The sequence below is a fragment of the Centroberyx affinis genome, unplaced genomic scaffold, assembly GCF_046629955.1.
Source record: "Centroberyx affinis isolate AG114_WGS23_722 - 3 ecotype Tasmania unplaced genomic scaffold, CSIRO-AGI_Caff_v1 ptg000198l_1, whole genome shotgun sequence".
Lineage (NCBI taxonomy): Eukaryota > Metazoa > Chordata > Actinopteri > Beryciformes > Berycidae > Centroberyx > Centroberyx affinis.
Window position 1 is genome coordinate 232,451 of NW_027278891.1, and position 23,937 is coordinate 256,387.

Below are 23,937 nucleotides of genomic sequence, written 5' to 3' on the forward strand. Positions count from 1 at the left end.
TTTGTCACATCTAGATTTGTGCCATGTCTATCCTATTGCATGCAGACTAATAGGATGAACAAGGCAGTGTAATTAACCTTATCTGGCCAGATGGCTTTTTCAATAAAGGCAGCAGCGGCTCAATTCTGAGGTGATGCAGGGACAAAGTCAAAGACCCATATGAATTAAAAAGCAGGACTGTGTGATCTCTAGAGATGGAGCTTCATTTTTAGCCCTGTTATATCTGGTCATGTCTGGCATTTATATGCCACTAGATACTGGCATGAGAATAATCACCTTCCCTCAAAAGAAAACAAGCAATAGCAATGGATATAGAAATAGAAATGGACAGAAGTTTGTTTTGCTCAACAACCTTAATTATGGCCTGTCGTGGGCACCTCTGCAGCAACGCAGACCTGTTGTTGATTCCACCACTGTGACACATACACCGTCAGACACACCAACAAAGAAGCCTTCCAACAGGATCAGAGCTATAAATAACTCTATGCCGGCACTGCAATATTAGTGGGTGGATTAGGACTGTATCGTCACTGCCTATTATTAAACCAAATGTACATGCTATCAAACCTCTTCGTAATGGGCAATATGCAGCTAATACTGAATAGGTTGGAATAAAATGGTAATTGTAGTTTATGTGTAATATCTTTTTCTCCTGCCACAGCTGCACAACTTGCCTTTTCTCTCCTGGTTTAACTGCAGCTGATTCAGTTTAGTTCATCCCTTCCCTCTGCTGCTGAGAATAACATCCCTGACATGGATTTGCAGACTGCAGTGAAGCCCTACAGACCATGTCAAGCAGTCTAACGTCAGAGACGAGGCTCAGCATCATGCTTCCCAGGGAAAACATCCTCAGAGCTCGTCCTAATTTCATCGGTATTCTGCCGCCACCTAGAGGACCAAGGCTTTGACTACAGGGCTAATCTTCCCCTTTCTCTCACCCATGTAAAACCTTTTCTTATGAAACATAAACCAAGCTAGGCTGTGATTCTGCTTTATCAGCTTTCATGTCAATATTCAAACACAGAGTTTATGAATCCACTTGTGCTCAGAACTGATGCGCAGACAAAAAGTGGGGAACTAAACAAAATTAAGTGTGGTCTGCCCTCAAATGGTGCAATATGCATACTTCCTTTTTGTAAAGAGTTTAATTCTTTCAGGAGAGAGGAAGGAAGACAGACATTTTGGCACTACATGACACTGATTATAGCCTGATGTCAAAACGCCTGCCCTCTCCACTCAGCCTGGAGGAGTGAAGCTGAGCACTTGCGCCCTGACTAGAGTTCAAACACTATTAACAATGACCAAAACACAGACAAACCCATGTAACATACACCCACTGTATCATGCTCTAATTTACAAAACATGTTCTAATCTACAAAAACACAAACAAGACTAAAGAGGCAAACCAAACACAAAAGACAAAAAATATATATACTCAGCAAGACTATATCTTTATTCAGAAATCACAACAGAGGAAATCCTGCTAGAGCCAAAAGAGGAAAAAACACTTTTTTTGTTTTTAAACATATCAAGAAAAATATATAGAATAAGATGAACAAATCACTCAATAAAATAATAATCCTACAAAGAGTATTGCAATAATAACAATTAGCCTATCAATAAAATGATAAAATTGAACAATAAAATGATGATATTCTGTCATGTCCATCAATTGCACACCGACTTGGGTATTACGAGGATATCGTCAGTGTCCTGAAGAGGCCTTGTATCTCTAATTTAGCTTTTTTGTGGAACTGACAACATACACTGTCTTGCTTGTGTAGAATATGTTTCATGACCCTGTAAAAGCCAAGCCAAACTATGAACAAGACTAGACTGTCCTGAGTTATGTCTGGACCATTCTGGCCACACCTCCAGGCATTCACACTTCAAAATGTTAAACTTAATGTGTTAAACCCCAGGGCCATGTATGACGCAGAGCCAACGGCCCAGCCCAAAAATACACTCCAAAATGCCCAAAAATGTGAAAATCAACGAGTTTTTGCTTAAGTTTGAAATTTGACATTTTGAATGAAATCTTGGCAGGACACTGAAGATATGAGACGGAGGCTCTGACCTAGTCAGAAGAGGAGAGACAGCTCGACTTAAAGAGTAACACTCCATTGCAGCTGGCTGGCTTTGTGTTAGAAGAAACAGTCCATCTAAGACCAAATGTGCCTTAAGCCAGTAGGCAGCCAGAGAATGAGCATGTCTACATCAGGGCTCAAACATATTCCTCCTTCTTATACTGAAGACGCACGGCTGGAAGGTACAAGATCCTGATAAGTCACCAAAGTGACATGTTGCTCCTCACATTGCACACGCACACAGGCATAGCATCCATGCTGACAGATGGAGAGTGGTAGAATTGAATAAATCTGTGAGATGTCCATATTGTACAGGAGATCACTTCCACACTCTAATCAAAATCAAAATAAACGCAGATCATAGTAACCATATCTAAATAAAACCCCTACCATCATCAAATACAACAATGAATGCTTAAATATGACTTGAATCTGTGTATTCCATGCTGTATCATGTGGAAGAGAATGTATGTTTAAACAATTTCACATTTCTCATTACACTACCAAGTAAGCAACTAATATGGAAATAACAGCTATCATGGTCATAATAAAATTCAATGCTCACCAATGACAAATGCTCACATTGGGACAAAGTTCACAACACAGAAGCACAAGCCCAACGAAAACCATGTGTATAGGACAACATCACACCATGGGTTTATTTAAGCTAACAGTGATCTGTAGAGTGGGCTAGTTGCTTTGCCCATGTCTGGATGCTAGACATATTCTATTTTACCTATAGTGCTTCATATCTAAAGGAAAGGTGATGTAATTTTTTATGTGGTTGACCATGTCTGCTAACATACATGCATTTAAATACATATGAAAGGGTGTGTGGTGCATGCCTTGTGCAGCGGTGCTGAAAGTTTTGTGTGAGCGTGCATGGACACTTTAGCAAATGAAGTTAAAACTCCCTATCTGTCTCCCCAGCTGTTTTGGGGGTGCCCTGTGAGAGATACATCAGGAGGTATTTTGGGGAAGCCTATTCAGCAAGAACAGATCCAGCCAATTAATCTTCCAATCAGCAGAGGTCAAAGGTCATAGGCCAGAGATTGGGGGGGGGGGTAGAGTTGAAGCCAGGACTTCACTGACCACTAAGTCTGCAGATGGTAGAATGCAGCGTAGAGGCAAGGGGACAAAGGAGAGGGAAAGGAGGACATGGGAGCGAGTTTTCCACAAGTTAATCCAAGGGTGGGCTCATGAGTTGTCTGACGGGATGTGCTCTTCGAAGCCCTCGCTCTCCCTGACCAGCGCCCTCTCCAGGATGACGCGGCCCTCCTTGTATCGCTGGCTGTCCTCGGTGGCAAACTCATAGATCCAGCCCAGCTTGCTGTTGCAGTTCTTGCAGCTGACGTCCCTCACCATGTGCCTGCCAGTAAGCATCACTCTGTCCTGCACCTCACTATACTGGAGGTTCACCACCTATTGGATTGAGACACAACAGCATTTTTGAAGCAGGAAAACTAGGTGTTGAATGTGTGTACCTGGTTTTGGAGAGTAGTGACAGTTACAATTACAATGTGTTTGTTTGTTTTCGGAGTAAATGTCATGAGCGGCATCTGCTTGGCTAATGCCATGTACCTTATTGAAGAGAAAGGCTCTGCCAGTGGCTCCTGTGAAGCGCGTGGAGATGAGCTCAGACCGATTAGTCAGGATGGTGTCACAGTTGGCACAGGAGAAAAGGCGCGTTCCGCCAATGTGGTCCAAGAAGATACGCCCCATCGTTCAATAAGCTTCTCTGGGAGTCAACTAAGGCTGGGAAATGAGAAAAGCAAAGGGCAACCCCAATTTATCTTGGGGAAAACCAATACAAGTAGCTTAGGCATGAACAGGCATGAACAGGAACTGTGTAGTAGCTTAGAGTTACAAGTTGAACATTCCCCTTATTCCAACTGCAAAGTCAAAAATAGCTGTTTTGGCTTGTCATGAGAATTGTTGACAGTAGATGGCAGCTGAGCTTTGAACAGTGCTCAGCAATTTCAGAATAAAAACCCAATATCAATTACCAATATCAATCTATCCAGTCTTGGGAAGTTGGATACTTTGCCTAATTAACCAAATGTAACCCACTTGCTCGGTTCTGCTATGGCTTTGGACATTTTAGCTGACTTCTACCGTACAGTCAGCCAGAAAGTCAGAATGAGCTAACGACGTTAACGTTACGTTAGCCGTTCAGCTAACAGGGCTAATGTTAACAAGCTAGGAAGCAGACAACAACAAAGCGAATTTACTGGTTATTTCCAAATAACGGTTTCCTACCTTTTCGAATTTGGTTTTATGGAAACAAATGTTCCCACCAGCGATGATGTCACCGATAGAGTATGTATATTTTAGGTGCACAGCTGTTGTTTGTGCGGTGGTCGTCGTCGTCGTCGTCGTCGTCGTGGCTTTGTTGTTCTTTTTCAGCTGTTCCTGTCTGCGCTCGCGCTGTGCTCGCAGTCAGTATCAACATCCGGTTATGACGTAGCTGCTGCATCGGTCCAGCGGTCCAGACGGTGTCAGCAGAGAGGAGAAAACCTTCTTTGGAGTGAGCACACACCACGAGTTACTTTACCCTCAGGTTGCAGACTGTGTAATGTGATGGGGAAAGAAACAAGATGGTTTACTGCAGTATTCTACAGTTCAACATGTCTTAATGTTTATGGTGTATTCATAGTATTCTGTTAAGTCACCACGGCCATCTTGGTAGGGTACAGGTGATAAATAATAAATTAACAGGTGATTATAATGAAATGACAGCCACAACCAATGAGCTGTATATGATAAAGCACAATTGGTAGGATGTGACATAAGGGGAATGCTATGAATACGTATGTGGTGGCCTCACAAGGTTAGTAACTTTCTTTCTTTCTTTCTTTCTTTCTTTCTTTCTTTCTCAAAGAAAACCTAAGGTTATGTTCTGGCTGTAGGAGATTTTGGATAAGTGGATAAGCTTAAGTGCTCTTTGAACCCAACCTATCTTATCTTCCATCTCTGAAAGGTTATTTTGAACGTAGCCTGCCCTATCACCTTTGAATTATTCCCAATTATTCCCTTTACCCATCATCCAATTCTTGTATGTTTTATTTGTTTTGGGCAAAGCAGAAGTATAAAACATCTTATATACAAATATGTATCTGTACCCAGAGGACAAAACATCAAAGCACTTTCCACTGTGGTGCTTGGTGTAAAACCTATAGGCCTAATGTATATTGGTCCTTCTTATAGCTCCATGACATCAGATCAAACTGTTCCAGAAAGCATGTTGTTTCATTCTTCCCTGATTCCAAGGGTCAGGCTATCTGCAAAGCCCATCTCAGGACAAGCTTATAAAGCATTTAGCAATCTAATCATATCTCATCACATCATCTCCAAAGGTTATCGCAGGTCCCTTGCTGCACATGTGCAGAACACAACCAGTGAGCCAGGGCAGTACTGTAATGTCAGTGAACCGGTGTGACACTCCCCCTGCAATTTTATGTGCTTTTACTGGAGAATTCCATGTAACTGTTGTTTTTATTGCTGGTTGTTATCATGGTGTGACAATTCTAATTATATAACACTAGTAAAATATAATAAACATCAGGAAGTAGTTACATTTACCATCACAGGTTAAGTAGTGTCTTATGAATGTGCATTTAGTAAAGGACTAAACTCATCTGTAGTACAATTCCATATATTAAGGCAGAGCGGCATATTATCATAGAGTTTAAAGGGAAAACCCACACTGTTATTCACATTATTATAATTTTGGACAGTTTAGTCAATATATGTCAAGATGAACAACCCTCTCTAAAAGCTATAAATCAAAGAACGAAGACTTTAAACTCTCCTGACAAATTCTGGAGCTGCAACACTGACAGTATGAGAGGCAGAATATTTTATGGTCTCATAAAATAATTGTTTGAACTATTACACCCAAATGAGCTTTATGTTATTGTTGCACTGCAAACAGTTATGAACCAGAAAATGTATCCTTATCCCCTTATATCCTTATCATTCCGGTTACTATCACTGTGTCCACAATGTCAGTCTCCTGTTCATTGTTAATGGAGCAGATCCAAAATGTGTCACTTGATGACGTCGCAGATTTGAGTTCCCTCGGTTCAAAGAGATGTTTATGTGAACAAGTCACAACGTAATTATCTAAAATAAAAGGAATGACATTTCACCTAAGCCTACAGTAGAGAAAGATCAGGGAATTTCTTCTCATTAGAGATGCTTTTTTAAAGATTTATGTTCAATCATTGTCCATACCAATATGTTGATTATTGAAAAAACATTGTATTTGATCTTGTCTTATATATTAGGCTGAACAGTGGTACAGTTTGTCTCAACGTTTTCAAAATGAAGAAACAGAAATTTAATGTGACGATCAAGACATTAGACATCTAGTGCTAGCTAGAGATTGATCTATTTATCGTTCAAATCTGTTTTCCTTGTGCAGAGGATTATTATGGATTATGTATTATGTCTCTTTTATCCATAAAATGTACAATAAACAACATTAACTGACATTTCACATAGAGTCATAGTGACAGTCGTAAAGATGACTCCACCTCCTATACACCATCCATAACGTACCACTGAGGACTGTTGCAAGACCTGAGGATGTTCTTGTGATCTGCAGGCAAAGTTGCACAGACAAATTAGTTGACAAATGGACAGACAGGGAGGGGGAAGTACGACTGTAGAGATCCAGCTGAGAGATAGGCAGATAAAGTGATAAAGAGAGGGTGGGACTGAGAATAAAGGTGAGTGGCAGTCAGTCAAAAGTTGAAAAATAGCATGAATGAATAGTTTTCATTTTGCATAAGAAGTGGTTCTCTCCATATTTTTTTTTAACTTTGCCTTCTTGGGAACAATTTGCCTTCTCCACACCCTTTACAGGTGTACCTTTACTGTAATAGTCAGTGAAAGTTTGTATTCATTCTATCTCTGAGGCAGAGGAAGAAGGAGAGGCTACAGCAGAAACCTTCAGTGTGGTGGCTAATCAGTATCATTCCACATCATGACTAGATCTGGACTCCTGATTCTGGCAGCCCTTCTGGGATCCTATGCACAATTTACAGGTAAAGTAGATCATGTTTACATCCAGAATTGGGCTGACAAATTCATCACACGGAATCATTTGCTGCAGTCAAGGACCTTGAGATGCAAAGTAAAAAATGACCCAGTCACGCCTTGAGATCAGAAATCAGAACTCAGTGACTATTCTGACATTAGATATAAGCCAACCGCTGCGTTTTTGCTGTTTGTTGTGGTTATGTTCACACTGCTCGGTGGAATATATTGTAATTTTTCGAGCATTTTTTAGCCACTTGCCAAACACGTGGATCAAATTACATCCTCACTCACGCACAGTACTTGTTGCTTTAATTGTGGATTTCCAGAGTTTGAGCTTTCTCAGGCATTATGTGATGCAGGGTTAATTTACTGATGATTTACACAGTGTGAGGAAGGTTTACATAGGCTATCTCACTTAGTTAGATATAAATGACCACTGTGCACAAAGGACTTTGGGCTGCAAATACCGGAAAGTTTAAATCACACCACAGTTTATCACAAAGCGTGAGCAGCATCTGACACCACAAGCAGAATGATAAGGTTGAGTTCGATACATGTTTGACAAATCAATACTCAGATGTTAGGTGCAGAGTACAGGAAATGCCATGAAACACAATGCAACACTATCTTTAAAGGAAACTTCCCGGCATGGTTTAAAAAGAAACATATTACTGCACCCTGTATGTGTCTTTTTATCCTTATCTGTTACCTTTGTGTGTAAATCTTACACACCTTTGTGTGTAAATTGTGTGTAAATGTTTGTACCTTGCATGGGACATTATTAAATTCATTGTTTTATATGTCACATTTAGATGCTGTCACCATTAATGTACGAAAAAATGAATTATCAACAGAAAAATCAGAAAAGGTATGTAATTTCAAGCTATGCAACTATGATATTGACTTTTGGGTATTTTTAAAGTGTATGTATAATATACCATATATATACAGTATTAGTGACAGTCTGAGGATTTGTTTTTCTCTGTTACAGGGAGAAAGTTACATGTCACTACTCTGTTCTCCCCCTGCCTCCTTCCCCCCATCTTCCTCAGGTAGGTTTCTACTTTTTCTACTGCACTCAAAGACATGAAAATATTTCAAAAGACATCAATACTGTATTTACCAATTTGAGTTAGTCTTTGTCTTTGTTTTAGTCTTTGATTTGTCTCAAATTTCAACCCCCGTATTTACTTGAATGCAACTGATCAAATTGAACAAATGTTGTCCAGTATTGCATCATGACATCATCAATCATTGCATTTCCCCCTGTTTCCTCTCCATCAGTTCATGCTCTCAGACCTGCTGACGTCTCAGTGGTTTCCGCCATGGGAATACCACTCTCACACAGGTACATAGCCAAGATTAAGATGTGCAAATATACTTCCATGATATGCTCTTTCCAGAGCCACTTTGCAGCTGCATGTATTCTTTTGTCTGCCTTTTACTAACATTCACTTGTCTCTATCAATGTGTCTGTCTCCATCACCAGGACTGAGGCATCCAGAGTTGTCAGTAGATTAGCTGGTAAGTCTAAACTCTCGCTCATACTACAGCCTTTCATACTACTGGGCATTTCCAAGAACTGTAGAAGTCTTTATTCCTCTAGAAGATATAACATTTAATATTCATTAGATGATGGTGTTGGTTTTGAACGTGCCTCATCCTTCTGGCCTTGATATTGGCCATGTTCCAGCTCCCTTTTACAGATGTTATTTACAATGACGTGGTGACTGAAGGTTTCTTGAGTTTGCACCACATTAGCATAGTATTACACTATTAGATGTTATGTTATGTTATGGTAGGTTATGTGTAGGCATTTTGAATAAATCTTGATTTTCACATTGAATAATCTAAGATTGTTGTTTTTCATATTTCTCTGATTTGGCAACATAGTTCACCAGTGGATGGCTTTCATATACACTCAAGAATTACAAAAGCTGTTATATTGAAATATCTTTCACAGAATATACAATATGAACTTTGAATTATTTCCTATAGTTGTATATGTCACAGGGTTATTACAGTTTTACGATTTCAATGATATTTTATTTTTATTTCATTCTCAAATTGGATTTTCTATTTCACAGTTTCAGATGGCATTTGTTAGATTTGGTTTAGTTTTTATTTATCAAAAATGTTCAGTTTTAGTTTAGTATATTTTTAGTTAATGTTGTAGTATTACAATGGTCATGCCTGTGTGGAGTGGGCCAAAGTACCTGTTTTGTGTTCACACTGAAAGAAAAGAATGCAATAATATGCATCAGTGTGTTGATATTTGATCAAGGCCGTTCATGTCTAGACGATCATCTCTTCTCTTCACTCACGTGGCACCGGTTAAAAGACTGAAAACCATTCAGCTTCCTAGTTAGTTTTGAAGGCAGACATCATAGCTTCCGTTTATCTTTAATGCTTTCAATGAGTTAAATTTTAATTTTAATTTCACCTCACTAAATGTCTTTTCATGTCTAGTTTTGGGCTTTGTTTCCGTTTTGGTCAACCATAATAACCTTGTTCTGTTATTTATTAACTTTTAGTGGATTTTAGTGAACAAATCTTTTCACACAGTTTGGGGGATCTTCTGATTATGTAATTGAAAGTAAGCAATTTGTGGAGGCTTAAGATCTAAAATCTAATCTCTCTGAAGCCTGCTGTAAAGATGAACGTCTTGCACCTCAATTTAAGTTCAATCCAAGGTCAGAGTTAAGTCAGATGATACAGTAAATGTCAAATATGGGGCAGGTTTATGAAAAGAAATGTACTTCATACAGCATGGCAACAATCTTGTAGCTTATAGTCAGTTATCACAGCAAATAATCACCTTGTGTCTCCTGAAGAAAGACAGAGTCTGATAATCTGCATAGTAACAAATGAAAAATACCAGCAAATGGAAATTAAATGAAAATGTATCTCATCTTTTTATATCAACATCACAATGGGCTCAGATAAAAATGTCAATCAACTATAATACATGTACCACATAACAGGCCTGATCTAGATTGTCTTTTCAAAACTCACCAATTTCCTAAAACAGAACATGCTACAAACTGTAAGTTGCTGATAAATCTTATCTGTGGGGATAAGAGACTGGGCCATAAACAGAGGTTGTTGACCTCCATGCTACATAAAAGTAAGCACAACTGGCAATATGAATATGAACTTAGGTTTTACCAGCTTCCCTTTTCACAACAGCAATTACTATATGATATTATAATCCGTCGTCTGATTGTGTTGTAATCAGTTGCTGCAATTAAACACCAAGGAAGTATCATTCCAGTATTTCTTTCTTTTTTATGGATTCATGGTTTAATATCAAACACCTGGCCTACTTTTTTTTTTTATATAGATGTGCATACACTGCTTTTCTGAGACATAGATTTTCAGCAATCTCAATACAATTGTCTCTCTGTGTCTTGAATAGAGTTGCTGTCCATGTTTAATCCTGAAGTGATCACTCAACACTTGGATCAGGACTCATTGCAGCAGAGGTAACACACACATGCACATGACAGGCAACACACAACACACACACACACACATGCACACAGAAAAGCAGGAGAATGCTGCATGTGTACTAGCTTTCTGTGTGTGTGTTGCAGGAGTGTGTTGGAGCAGGCTGAGGAACTGTCTGTGTCCCTTTCACATCACCAGGTACACTTTGACCCTCGTAACCCCTTTACCCCTCTTGTATTGCCTGTCATAAAAATATATATTTTAAGTATTTTATATATTTCATCATTACAGTCTTTAGATGTAGTCTTTATATTGTCTTTGCACAGGGAATACGTGCCAAGAGAACTCTTAGAGTGTGTTTACCCACCCATAAATAAGAGTTATATGCAAGGATACACTGACTTAAAGCAGTATACCGATCAATTTAAGAATTCGCATGAGCTGCTCCCCTCCCTTAGGACAGTTCAGTTAACAACAGGGAACACAGGCAACTCTCCCCCAATGCTAGGAACCACAAAAAACAGAATTTGTAGCCCCATCTGCAGAAAATCCCCCTCAATAATCTCAGTGGGATCTATTCAATCTTTTCCATGACACAGTCAATGGAGCGCTACACTGAAGAGAAAAATCCACAGTTTCTGGGGCAGAACAAACACTTATACAGATATTTACTTTCAGTGTGCCTGATTAAGGCCAAAGAAACGACAATATGTTAACTATTACTGCATACCTGTCTTTGCAGGTCACAGACTGGAAGTTGGTGCTACTGTTTGTCCCGGCAGATTCTCTGTGTGCCTGTTCACCTCAGGTAAAATTAACACTCACATAATCTTTCCACAAGAATTAAACAAATCAAACAATGGTTTAAGTTTCATAACTACAACATAGCTTCATAACTACAACAAAATCATGCTTGATGTTGCATGTTGTAGGTAAGTGGAGGTGTTTAGGTAGTAAAACTCTGTCTTTGTGCCTCAGGTTGCTGCAGAAGTTGAAGCTGTTGTGCAGGAGGTAGAGGCAGCTCTGCAGCTGTTGCAGAGCAAGGTATGGTACTTTTCATCATGTGAAATTTTGCCATTATGGAATAAAACGGCAGTTCACTATAGAATACGAGAAACACAGAGTAATTTATGCTGTAAAAGTAATATGCCAGTTTGATGTTTTCAGTTGCATCACACCATTGTTCATACTGTGGTCTGGAGCTCACATCCTCAGCAGAACAAGTGAGTCTTTTGATTTCTTTTCAAATACACACTGGGACAATATACTATAAATTCTATTATATATTTACTTAATAGAACTCCTGATAGAACTTAATGAAGTTATTTATAGCCTGTAGTCTTGTGATCCTGTTAATTGTAAAAAGCATGTGGCAGTGATGTGCTTGCATGTGCTGCGTTTACGCCTTTTTTATTTATTTATTATTTATTTGCAGCTGGTGTCAGTGTATGAAAGAAGACAGCATAAACCAGCGACTACAGAAAGGCACTCTTATAAAAGCACTACAGGTAAAGGACATGTAAGCGATTGATGTGTGTGCATGTGGGCTCATGCTTGTCTGAATCATTATTGGTCGCTTGCTTGATTTAATCATCCATTTGCCTCATTTTTCAGGACTCTCTTAGTCACGTCTTGGAAAATCCAAAGTGGCACAGCGAGAGCGAAGACTTCACCGTCCTGCTGCAGTCGATCCCGCTTTTCCTTGAGCCCATCTCAGATTCCGTAAGTGGGGAGAAAGCTATACCCAGAGGCCAGTTGTTATAAACAGTATATAAACAACACTGCAGATATGCATCCTTGCTGCCAGTAACAATCACAAATGTATACATGAAAGACCCTTGATATTGCTAATATATAACCAGCAACCTCATGTGTTTCTTCACAGGAGGAGAGTTCATTGTCTGACTCAAACCAACTAGCTCTTCAGCTATGGACAAACATGGTATGTTCTCATAAATCAAAACCATGAATGTTAATCAAATGTAAAATACAGTATACCTTCAGCTTGTATGCCAAAGCAGCAATAATAGTTTCCATGCTGATAACTCTCCATGTAGATTTCTGTCATTGTGACCCTGTGTCTCAGTTGTAAAGTGAGTCAACAGGGAAGAGTCGCCCATCAAGCAAAAGGAAGATGGAACAATGATATTATTCTGGGAGATTAGATAAGAGATGTACAGATTAGCTTCATGAGATTATCCCTGACTTTCTCCGACTTTGTTCGTTCTGAACATACACAGTATATCTGTACATTAGAATTATCTAATCAATACCGGCGTCTGGGGCTGTATGGCTGTTGGCTGCACCAGATGACCTGACTCTAACCCAAACCCTTAACCAGTCATGACTGTTTCTCTCCCAGCTCCAGTCATTGAAGGGTGAGGCAGAGGTCAAGGACAGCAGTGTCATGATGATTCCTTGCCCTACTGAGGTGAGGCGTGCCGTCGTGCAACAATCTATTCCACCAAATCATCCCTAAATATGTTATTATCGTGTGTCCAGTTTAGCTTTCATCCAAAAATGAAAAAATGTATCACAAACTCACACCAAGATTAACCCTAACCCTAATCCAAATGAAAGTGACCTAATGATTTAGGTTTTTCTAGAGTTTTTCCTTATATGCATTGAGGGTCTAAGGCTGGTGGTGCCGGGTAAGTTAGGCTATCTAGAGTAGGTAGGCTGTTATGTCTTGCTAAAATCTGCCTCTGTGTCTTGTGCTTTTCGTTATATCTTTGTCCTATATCATTCAGTTAGATCTAGTTAGGCTCATTCTCCTACTGAGCCTGACCAACCTAATTTAAAAATATAAAATCAGACAATATGGCTAAAACACTGAAATGTCTTCTTTTTCACTCTCGTCTCAGGAGCGTCCTTTCCTGCGGACACAGAGAAATTCCCCCACCAGCGGAGAGGAGGAAGTTGACAGCAAAGCCTCTCTTCTAACAGATTTTGTGAGACTTTTTTCTTTGATGACTCCTTTGTGATCAAAACTAGACTGCAGAGTGGGAGTAGACAAATATTTATATTTATATTTTCAGGTTATGGGAACCGAGATACCTTGCACAGACCGTAGTCCATCTCCTACTACGCCCACTTCAGGTAAAAAAAAATATTTCACTGCTCTTACCCTCCTAACACATTTTGGGAAGTGTGGCTAATGCCGACTGAACCCAACCAAATGATTCTGTCTCCTGTGCAGTTCATGAGCTCCGACCTGCAGACATCAAAGTGGTGGCAGCACTAGGAGACTCTCTGACGGTGAGTGTGTCCCCTTGTGCTGTTTCTCAGAATGGAGCTTGACAGAGAACAAAAGACATAAATACAGATAAGAACAAGAGATATATATTATTATTGCTTTCTTGTGTTTTGGCACACACTTTTATTTAAAGTTCCATCTGTTTTTAATTGTATCTCTGTTTGTTTGTTTGTTTATTTTTAGTTGCTCCTGTTTATCTCTTGTATTACCTTTTATTCCTATTTTTTTTTTATTGCTGCTTTTGGATTTTATTGTATGTAAAGCACTTTGGAAACATTGTTTTTAGAAAAGTGCTATACAAATAAAGTTATTATTATTATTATTATTATTATTATTATTATTATTATATACAATAAAGAGCAAGCGTGTATGTGTGTGTGTGTGTGTGTGTGTGTGCAAAGGGACCAACATACGAAAATGAATGGCTACAGGTGGGACTTTGGGTAGAATATGTACTATACTATATGTACTGTATATAAATATGTATAAAAATATGTATATAAACTGTACTAAATAAATGAGACAGTGTTTCATTCCCTGACACTTACAGCTTGTTCCACAGGAGCCAATCTACAGTATATCTTATGAAACTCCACAATTGCAGTGTATGCTTGTGGTTCTGGTTCAATATACTGTATATCACCTCTGGTTTCAAGCCGTCGATTTTATCCATAATCTTTTATCCCAGACTCTCGATGTCTTCTGTGCAGGCAGGCAATGGTGTGGGTGCCAAGTCAGACAACCTTCTGTTAGTGATTAACGAGTACAGAGGACTATCATGGAGGTAAGATAATCTACAGTTCACCTGTTTGCTAAATCTCTGATAGTGTGGGAAAGTACTGACTGACTGTTGTGTTGTGAGTATTATTCAAAACTAACAGGTTGCGTCTACCATTTTCAGCATCGGTGGTGACGCCAACATCACCACTGTGACCACTCTGCCAAGTATGTATCTCTCTCATGTTTTTGTTTTACCAAAATGTATCATAGCATTCCAGGCAAACTAAATGATATAGAAAATAGGCCTGCAGAAGCTCAGTTATTTATTTAATATCAGATGTCATCAGACTTCCTCTGCCTTATCTTCCTTATCAGCCTATGGCAGCATCATGATTGATAACCATCTATGATTATGTTATAACTACCACAATAAAAGTTATAGCCAGTGAGCTTATCATCATCATTTACAGACCTCACTGTCTAGCAGACTTGCTTTTTAACTGAGGACCTATTTGAATACATGTTTTAGGATGCCTCTGATTATCCAAAATAAGCTGCTATATATTCAGAACATGTTAAAATGTTGAAATAAAATTCACATATTTATTTTCACATTCTCATATTTTCTCATCTGCATATGTCTATCTATTTTCATTTATTCTCATACTGAATATTTCATATATTTTCACATTTTTCATTTATTTTTCTTTGCCTGCTGTTATTTTGCACATCTTACATATATGCTGTAAATTCATATATTTTCTTTTTTTCCATTCATATATTTTTTATTAAGTATATTCTAGTATTGTAATCACCAGTTATATTATGTTTGATTTCTACTCTATTGCTGCTTAGACCCTGCTCTTCCTTGCTGTATTCTGTTTGCTGCTGCAGTGACACAATTTCTCCACGGGGATCAATAGACTTTCATTCAATCCAAAATCTAATCTAATCTAAAATGCACAGTGCACACACTACTATGCCTCGCTCTAAACTCCATCTTAGTTTTACTACTCTTACCTGTAATTGTGCCATGCAGACATCCTGAGGGAGTTTAACGGCTCGCTGACCGGCTTCTCAGAGGGAGTCGGTAATGAGAAAACCCCTCAGGCCTTCCTTAACCAGGCTGTGCCAGGAGCTAAGAGTGGGTCAGTCATCTTCTCTTTACTTCTATTTTATATATTAGTTTTCCCTCTTCTTCTGTGAATCCACCTGTTCAGTAAACACTAAACAGAAGCCACAACACATCAGATCAATGTATTTGCAGCCACCTCTTGCTTGCTATTGACCTCTACCACTAAAAATGCTTTGTGTTTTCAGTAACATGGTACAGCAGGCACGTGTCCTAGTGGACAAAATGAAAAACGATTCGGTAAGGCATTGGTAAACTAGTAATAGTCACACTTAACACATCAACACACACATACAGTATTCCCTCACCTAACTTTTGTCTCCATTTTATTTTCCTATTAACAAACATATAACTAACCAAACTAACCATACATTAATTTCTTTACATTAACTTCTTATCTCCTTCACAGCGCATTGATTTCCAGAATGACTGGAAAGTGATCACCATGTTTGTTGGGGGAAACGACATATGTGACTTCTGCACAGATACTGTGAGCATTCTTACTGAGTTCTTTGATTAACATTTTGTTAATGATAACTTATTTTTTTACTTTTTTTGGTAGTATGTTGTGTTGTTTCCTTGTGAATAGTAAACTGTCTTAATGTTTCTGAATGCTACATGTAGGATTTTCTCATTAATACAATTACTTGAAATGAAAATGTTGGCATTTCAAACACTAGTGCCAAAGCTGTACTTCATGATTTCTTTGGTCTGAATAATATCCTGTTAGATTATGTTCTACATCACAAGCCATGGATTGTCAAAAGCATCAAAAGCAATTTGTTTCACGATGATGTATTTAGAGAAAACCACACACGGGTTATATTTGATGCTGAAGCCATATGACTCCCATTAAACTTGCTGTAGGTTCTGCACACTAATGAGGATCAATACTTTCCACAGGCTTTTTTCTCAGCCAAGAATGTGGTTGGTCGTGTCCGTCAGGCTCTGGATATCCTCCATAATGGGGTATATTTGCATCTTCTCGCGTTTTGCTCCACTTGCACAAACATATGACCTTGAGTACGTCAGAGTATAAACAGCCTACTGACTCTGATGTTTTGTACCCAACCAGGTGCCTCGTGCCATCGTGAATCTAGTCGAGCTGTTACACATTGTCCCGCTGCGAGATCTGCACAAAGATCAGGGTCTGGGCTGTCCCACCTGGTTTGTAAAGTAAGTGAGGGTTAGTGGGCATGCAGCACAAACATTTTGCCCAAACACTTGATCAAACAAGCAATTATTAAAAGAGTTTTAATATTGATGTTCCAGATTAGTTTGCCCATGCATACTGAAGGCTACCGAGGGATCTGCTGAACTCCAGAAGGTGGAAAACTTCAATAGAGCTTACCAGGTACAAAGATTAAAAAAAATAATAATAATAATAAAAGGAAGAGTTTCTCAGTTGTTTTATCCCAAAACATTTCATTTGAATATATTTTTGTTTACTTTACACAGTTCTGTCTGCCTATACAGAAAAATCATCAGCCTTAATTTACCTCTGAGAGTGAAAAAATAAATTCTATACCAATATTTACATAAGTCCATACCCATCAGAGTTAATTTAACCTCTTCCATTACAAACACACAGCCAAGTTTTGTTCAAACCCACAGAACATTGTTTTAAATTCTAGTCAAGATCCCAAGGTTTCCAAAGATACCAAATATGTCATGCTGAATTACAGGGAAATGTGTATAAAATGGTGAACAAGACCTCTAGATTTTTTTCCATTTGATGTGATGGTGTAGCCATAAAAAATGTCATCTTGGGTTTGAATCTTTCACTCAATATTAGCAGCTCTAGCTTCAATGAAGCGTTGGAATGAGCAGATACAGAATATGTATGTGACATTGTTGTACAGTATGGAAAAAATGTTTTATCTATAACTTTGGAGATACTTGAATGGAAATTTAAGGGGAAATACCTTTAGACTAGTTTTGAACACCTGTCACAAGAGCCAAATCAGCTCTATGAGTGGACAGACAGCTCTCTAATCAATATTTGTCAACTCAAAATAACTGTCACTAACACTTATTAATGCAGGAACATTTGCTGTGTATTTTTCTGTCTCTCCTTCCAGCATGGTATGAAAGAGCTAATTGACTCCGGACGGTACGACACCCATGACAGCTTCACTGTGGTACTGCAGCCCTTCTTCAGAGAGGTTTTCCTTCCCAGGCTAGAGGTAAGAGCTGAGTGTGTCCTCACACATGGGCTGAACGTGATTTGAATATTTCTAATGCTGTTTCCATACATTCATTTCTTTTCATCGCTACCCCTTTTTCATTTCTGCCACCCCTTTCTAGAATGGCCGGCCTGATCGCTCCTACTTTTCTCCTGACTGTTTCCATCTGAGCCAGAAAGCTCACACACTCATGGCTCGGGCTCTTTGGAACAACATGGTATGACATTTCTAACACTCTGGTAGACATGATTCAATATTTTTTTCTCTGATCCAAAATCACTGACTTTCACAATCTCTTAGTTAGAGCCAGTGGGCAACAAGACTTCTACCCAAGACTTCATGGCTGGCATCGATTTGAAGTGTCCTTCTAAGGTAACATAATAGGGTTACCCAACAATTTATCAAATAATAGACATCATATGTTGTTTTTCATTATATTTATGTATAAATGTGTTTTTGTTTCTTTGTTAGACCGTCCCGTTCTTTAGGACTGCTCACAACAGCAACTACACCTTTCCCGGCCCTCCTCCCATTCCTCCTCCTAATACGGTAGGCCGTAGTTTCTGTCATTCATACACAGCACCACTCTTGATTGGCCTTTAATTACAATTAATGAATGACCCAGAGTCATAAATTATAATTGACATATAATCTGTGGTTGTGGATTGATCCTGTAAACCCCTAAAACAAACCTCTGTCATTCTTCAGAACTGGGGCAGTGACTTCTCCTGCGTTAACACCGCTCCTTCTGACTCTGTGCCAACTACAGGTAAATGTTCACGGTGGTTACTCAGGTATTAACCCATGGAGGAATGTAGAAGTGTTATATTGAAGATATACTCACACTGATCTTTTCTTAGTTCACAGGGTGCGGCCTGGAGACATCAAAGTTGTGGCTGCGCTGGGAGACTCTATAACGGTGAGTTTGTACTCGATTTATGTGTATCTGTGTGTGTGTGTGTGTGTCCTTCCTGCGTGTGAGTGTGTTTAAGCATGCACCTCTGCATTGGTCTGCCATCTATTCAAGTTCTCCTTTTCTGGATGTAGACCGGCTTTGGGGCTAAAGCGAAGAATCTGCTACAGCTACGAACTGAGTACAGAGGAGTGTCATGGTGGTGAGAGAAATTATACTAAACTGAACAAACCCTATGCAGAAACAAATTGTGCACATTGCATTGTAATAACGTTTTATATTTTTTTGTTGTTTTTTTATCAACAAGCATTGGAGGAGATAAAACTCTTGACACTGTCACAACATTACCCAGTAAGTCACAAGCCTTCACTGTTTCACTCTTCCTTCTCTTGAGTGTAATATACACTTTCACCACTAGATGGCAGAGTTGGCAAACTATATATTATTGCTTCTCCATAGGTTCCAACAAAACTAATATCGTTTTTACCCTCTCTGTAGTAATGTCTCTTTTTTTTATGATCAGATATCATTAAGAAGTTCAATTCTGACATCAAGGGAATGTCAAAGGGTCAAGGAAAAAGGCAGACTGGCTTCAACATGGCTGTGTCAGGAGCTAAAATAGCGTGAGTGCTAAAATATCTTTGATCTACTATGAGGTTTGACATTATACCTACTTTTTTTTTAAACATTTTGTACACCTATGAAACTACTGTAACACAACTACTGTTTGATTTTCTACAGAGGAATCCCAAAGCAAGTCCGAAGCCTTGTTGATGCCATGAAAAACTACTCTGTGAGTCTATTATACTAACTGCAATCAGCATTCAGTGATTCTGCTGCATGAAATGATACATGGAAATTATAATATTTCATATTTATGTGACACAAATGCAAGAGAAGTTGATGTCATATCTCTTCCTCTTCATTCCATCCCTCTCTCTCTCTCTCTCTCTCTCTCTCTCTCTCTCTCTCTCTCTTTCCTTGGATATAGGCTGTCGATTTCAACAACGATTGGAAGCTAGTGACCCTGTTCATTGGAGGCAATGACCTGTGTCAATACTGCAATGACAGGGTGAGCTCCCGCAGGACGTCTTCACAGGACTCTGCAGCACGACCTATACTATATAGATAAAAAACCCATTTATACAGCGCTCCCCTCCATAAAGACAATCTCCTGTCACAGCGGTGCGGTTGTAACTTCCTTGACGCTGTGTGACGCCCTGTTTAGAGCTGTCTCATGATATCACTCTCCAAGTGGAATAAGCATCGGAGCAGAATAATCAAGCATTGTGAACAACCCTCCCCTAATTGTTTTATTGTGTCAGAGTGAGATGAGAGCAGACAAGGTTTCTTTTGAATGAGCACATTCTGTCACTTTACCCCTCCAACACAAAGCACCCCTCGCCCCTCCCTTGCCCCCCCCCCCCCCCCCGACCCCCCCCCCACACACACACACACCCCTCCCTCCTCTATCTCAACCTCTGTCTGCATGAAACAAGCACACAGGCACAGTGACAGGCCTTGTTCTCTAAGAGGCATAAACAAGGGAGAAGTCAACCCAGACTCTCTTCATCCTGTCTCTGTCTCAGCCTTATCTTCCTCCACTCTCTCCTCTCTCTCTCTCTCTCTCTCTGTTCTTTCTCATTTTACCTCCTTTCTCTCCCTTTCCCCCCCCTCTCTCTCTCTCTCTCTCTCTCTCTCTGTTGCTCTTCTCCCTTTCCTCCGTCAGCATAGTCTCTCTTTTAATGTTTGTGCTTTGAAGCAGAATATCAAAGCACCGCATCAATTTGAGATGAGCTGTGAGACTGTGGTAGTGACAGCTTAGTGTTAGCTCATCACTACTGTTGCTAGTACTCTCATACATGTTGCATGGCTTGATATTAACTTTGTAGATACAAACACAGCCAGTTTCACTCTAATCCTTTTTGCTTTTCACAGGCGATGTATATATGAACAGAGAATGTTTGTTTTTCTGAAAAAGGTTTGAATATCATGTGTGCATTTGTTCACTATGAAATAGCCGTGTATATTATGTATGTAATTTTACTATAATTCCTGTCTCAAAAACACAGGCCTCTTTGTCACCTAAGAACTACAGTCATCATTTGATGACAAGCTTGGATATTCTGCACAAAGAGGTGAGATGATGTCCATGTTATCAATCAATAAGTTATAGTTGATAATGCAATAAACTAACTGAAAATATGTTGAGTAGCTGCAGGTCTTACTAAAAATATCATTTAAATTTTTCTCAACTACGCAGTTTCCCCTCACAGATCAATAAGGTTAATCTAATCTTATCTTATCTTATGTTATTTTATCTTATCTTATGTTATCTTATCTTATCTTATCTTATCTTATCTTATCTTATCTTATCTTATCTTATCTTATCTTATCTTATCTTACCTTATCATTGATCCTTTAGGGGATCAATTTTGAATTTTGCTCTTTGATTTACTCATGAATGTGTTGTTGTTGCCTTATCGCCTTAGGTCCCCAGGGTGATTGTTAATGTAGTGGAGATCCTAGAAATCGAAGGCCTTCGCAGGATCAAAAGAGACAGTCTTGGGTGCAGCCTGTTACAGCAGTATGTTCATCAGTCTATTCACAGCAAATCAATCAATACGTGAATCAATACCACTGAGTCCAAGGCAGACTTCTCCCTTGGGACAATAAAGCTTATCTTGATATTGATGTTAACCCCACAAGTATTTACCAAAGGACTAACTTTTCCCTGAATCAACAGTAAATCAATGATGTTTGCCCCAGGTTGTCCAGAAGTAAACAAATAAGGTTAGAAAAACAGTACTGTATGATAACGGTAAAGTAACATTTTGTTTTCCAAATTGACCCTCAGGTTTATTTGCCCCTGCTACCTGCAGCCAAGCGACGATTCCCCAGAGCTCGCTGAGATAAAACGGATCAATCGGGATCTACAGGTCAGTGGACCGGATCAATGAGACCAAAAAGTGTTCTTACCAAAATTCAACATTATAGTGAAGCATGTTGAAATATAATAAGAACAGGCATTGCTGTAGCCTCAATAATGGTTGCGTTTTTGGTATTTTTTCTCAGACTGAGACTGAAAACCTGGTGTATGGAGGCCGCTATGACAACAAAGAGGACTTTGCTGTGGTGGTGCAGCCCTTTTTTAGAAACTCCATCATTCCTTTGAACTCAGTGAGTCCTCCGTGCACAAACACATACTGTACACACGCATGCACTTGAGGACAGTGGCAAGCCAATGCCCTCAGAACACATAATTCATGCAAACACTGATGTTGTGATCCTTCTGCTTCAGGAGGGGAAACCTGACGTCACCTACTTCTCTGAGGACTGTTTCCACTTCAGCGAGCGGGGACATGCTGACATGGCTGTAGCGCTGTGGAATAACATGGTGAGTCTGGCAAGGGGAACAGTTAAAGGCTAACTGTGTTTGACAGATCAAGGTTTTTTTTGGTTGAAGTCTTCCTAAATCACCTCATCCTATTGTAATCCAGTTGAAAATTCAGCAAAGATATATTCTGGTTTGTTTATAGTTGGAGCCTGTGGGTGAAAAGCAGACGTACAACAATTTCACGAATGACAGAAATAACATCAAGTGCCCCACTGAGGTAAGAAAGCTGCCACACAAGCATTTCTTTCAGAATACTGCCTACCCAGTTGTGTTTTATCTATAACATTCTTCCGTATTGACTCTCCCTTAAAAATAAGATGCTCCGGTTTGGACGCCTACTATACTTTGCCTGTGTGTGTTTCAGGAGCATCCTTACATCTTCACAAAGGTGAACAGCTTTCCCAGTTTGCCCAGCACCCCGGCACCCACTACCGCAGCACCCAGCACCCCGGCACCCAGCACCCCAACACCCAGCACCCCGGCACCCACCACCCACAGCACAGCCTCGCCTCTCACCCCAACTTGCTCAGACAACGTGCCAGTTTGGGCCGCTGCATTGCTGGCTGTCACGGGTCTTCTGATTGGCTGGGGTGTCACCTGGCTCCTCCTCTCCTACAGAGACAAGAAAAACAAGAGGCAGATGCAGACTGTGGTGGAGATGAAGGGCACCGGGTTTTAAAAACACTACTGTACTTAGTGTGGATTCAATTTAGTTCACACTGGCTCTCTCTTGCCTCTTTAAGAGTTTTCTGCAGTGAACTGTTGACAATGACTCTTGTTCCTTTTCAAACAAAGTAGTAAAGAGGAATTTGCAAACTGCAGCTACAAAACAACATTCCAGCATTTAAACTGATTGCAGAGTGGAAAAGGAAGAAAAACTTTATAGCATATTGTAGTGTTTGTCTCCTCTGAATAGTGAGCTTAATTATTGTCCTAGGACCACAAAGACTTCGTCTGGATGTAACAACAGTACATAAATCCACTTTTGGCACTTGTAAATATAAAGCAAACATTGTTGTGTGATGAATATGTGCAATAGTAACAACTTGGCATTAACAAGGAATGGTAATGAAAACTTAAATTCTTTTGGATAATTGTTTTTGTATTTATTTTTTATTTTGTGATAATGAGAATTTGCAGAAAATGTGTCATTGGTGATAGAGAAATCTGTACAGTTGAGTTTCCAATAAACCAAAGAAATGTTTTGTATTTATTCAGAATACATTTTAAATTCAGATATAAACTGTAATGTAGTCTGACTGCACAAGTGAGACTCAATGAAATGTCCAGACAACCAAAGACAATATAGCCTGATTGTGCAGGGAATCACCAACATCACAGCTTAATAGTATTTATTTTGGACACACATGAAATAAATCACTGCATCATAAATGACACAAACCACCCATGCACAAACTACTCTGCTTGGAGTACAGTACACTTTACATGTATTAGCTGCATCATTACCATCAGTGATATGGTGATAAATACAAAGGCAGGTAAAATATAATCTCTAGTCAGTAATCATTATATGGCAGCCAACCATTATTTAAAATGTACTTTCAGAAAAGCACTTATTTATGCCTTTTTTTTCCTCAAAAAAATCCTATGCTCACAACTAGTATCAGTTTGATATTACTTAATAAGATGTATGCTGGGAATTTACATCATCCAGATTTATGTCAGCCTAAAACTGTGAGTAAACTCCATTCCACAGATAAAAAGGTGGATAAACTGAGTTTAAATGGGT

The 23,937-nt window shown here is 39.3% G+C and overlaps 2 protein-coding genes across 3 annotated transcripts; one reads left to right on the forward strand and one right to left on the reverse strand.

Annotated features, from left to right (window-relative positions):
• Positions 1–1,431: 1,431 nt before the first annotated feature.
• On the reverse strand, positions 1,432–4,488 carry LOC139660508 (protein yippee-like 5). 2 transcript variants are annotated; one of them, XM_071538676.1, is made up of 3 exons: positions 4,347–4,488; positions 3,669–3,842; positions 1,432–3,509 (listed from the first exon to the last, which is right to left on the reverse strand). In XM_071538676.1, the coding sequence occupies exons 2-3, from the start codon at positions 3,807–3,809 to the stop codon at positions 3,285–3,287; spliced, it is 366 nt and encodes a 121-aa protein (XP_071394777.1). In that variant the 5' UTR covers positions 3,810–3,842; positions 4,347–4,488; the 3' UTR covers positions 1,432–3,284. The 2 variants fall into 2 exon arrangements, with proteins under 2 accessions (XP_071394777.1, XP_071394784.1); XM_071538683.1 differs by having other exon boundaries at positions 3,669–3,880.
• Positions 4,489–8,136: 3,648 nt separating this feature from the next.
• On the forward strand, positions 8,137–22,866 carry LOC139660531 (phospholipase B1, membrane-associated-like). The gene is made up of 41 exons (XM_071538707.1): positions 8,137–8,185; positions 8,418–8,481; positions 8,623–8,657; positions 10,552–10,618; positions 10,730–10,781; positions 11,326–11,391; positions 11,562–11,627; positions 11,751–11,806; positions 12,019–12,091; positions 12,198–12,305; positions 12,472–12,525; positions 12,946–13,014; positions 13,448–13,534; positions 13,622–13,682; positions 13,783–13,841; positions 14,550–14,623; positions 14,741–14,784; positions 15,599–15,707; positions 15,880–15,931; positions 16,101–16,181; positions 16,595–16,660; positions 16,767–16,867; positions 16,964–17,045; positions 17,773–17,877; positions 17,999–18,094; positions 18,178–18,249; positions 18,349–18,426; positions 18,586–18,646; positions 18,738–18,796; positions 18,925–18,992; positions 19,098–19,141; positions 19,314–19,413; positions 19,532–19,583; positions 19,782–19,862; positions 20,863–20,928; positions 21,283–21,377; positions 21,648–21,729; positions 21,866–21,970; positions 22,092–22,187; positions 22,330–22,404; positions 22,552–22,866. The coding sequence occupies exons 1-41, from the start codon at positions 8,137–8,139 to the stop codon at positions 22,864–22,866; spliced, it is 3,225 nt and encodes a 1,074-aa protein (XP_071394808.1).
• Positions 22,867–23,937: the final 1,071 nt, after the last annotated feature.

What these genes read in the sequence shown, in the direction of transcription:
- LOC139660508 (XM_071538676.1), bottom strand. Translation starts at nt 3,809, where the DNA reads ATGGGGCGTATCTTCTTGGACCACATTGGCGGAACGCGCCTTTTCTCC. An exon ending in GAGCCTTTCTCTTCAATAAG is followed by an intron (nt 3,510 to 3,668) that starts GTACATGGCATT and finishes TCAATCCAATAG; the next exon opens with GTGGTGAACCTCCAGTATAG.
- LOC139660531 (XM_071538707.1), top strand. Translation starts at nt 8,137, where the DNA reads ATGTCACTACTCTGTTCTCCCCCTGCCTCCTTCCCCCCATCTTCCTCA. An exon ending in ACTTCAATAGAGCTTACCAG is followed by an intron (nt 17,046 to 17,772) that starts GTACAAAGATTA and finishes CTCTCCTTCCAG; the next exon opens with CATGGTATGAAAGAGCTAAT. An exon ending in ATGCCATGAAAAACTACTCT is followed by an intron (nt 19,584 to 19,781) that starts GTGAGTCTATTA and finishes CCTTGGATATAG; the next exon opens with GCTGTCGATTTCAACAACGA.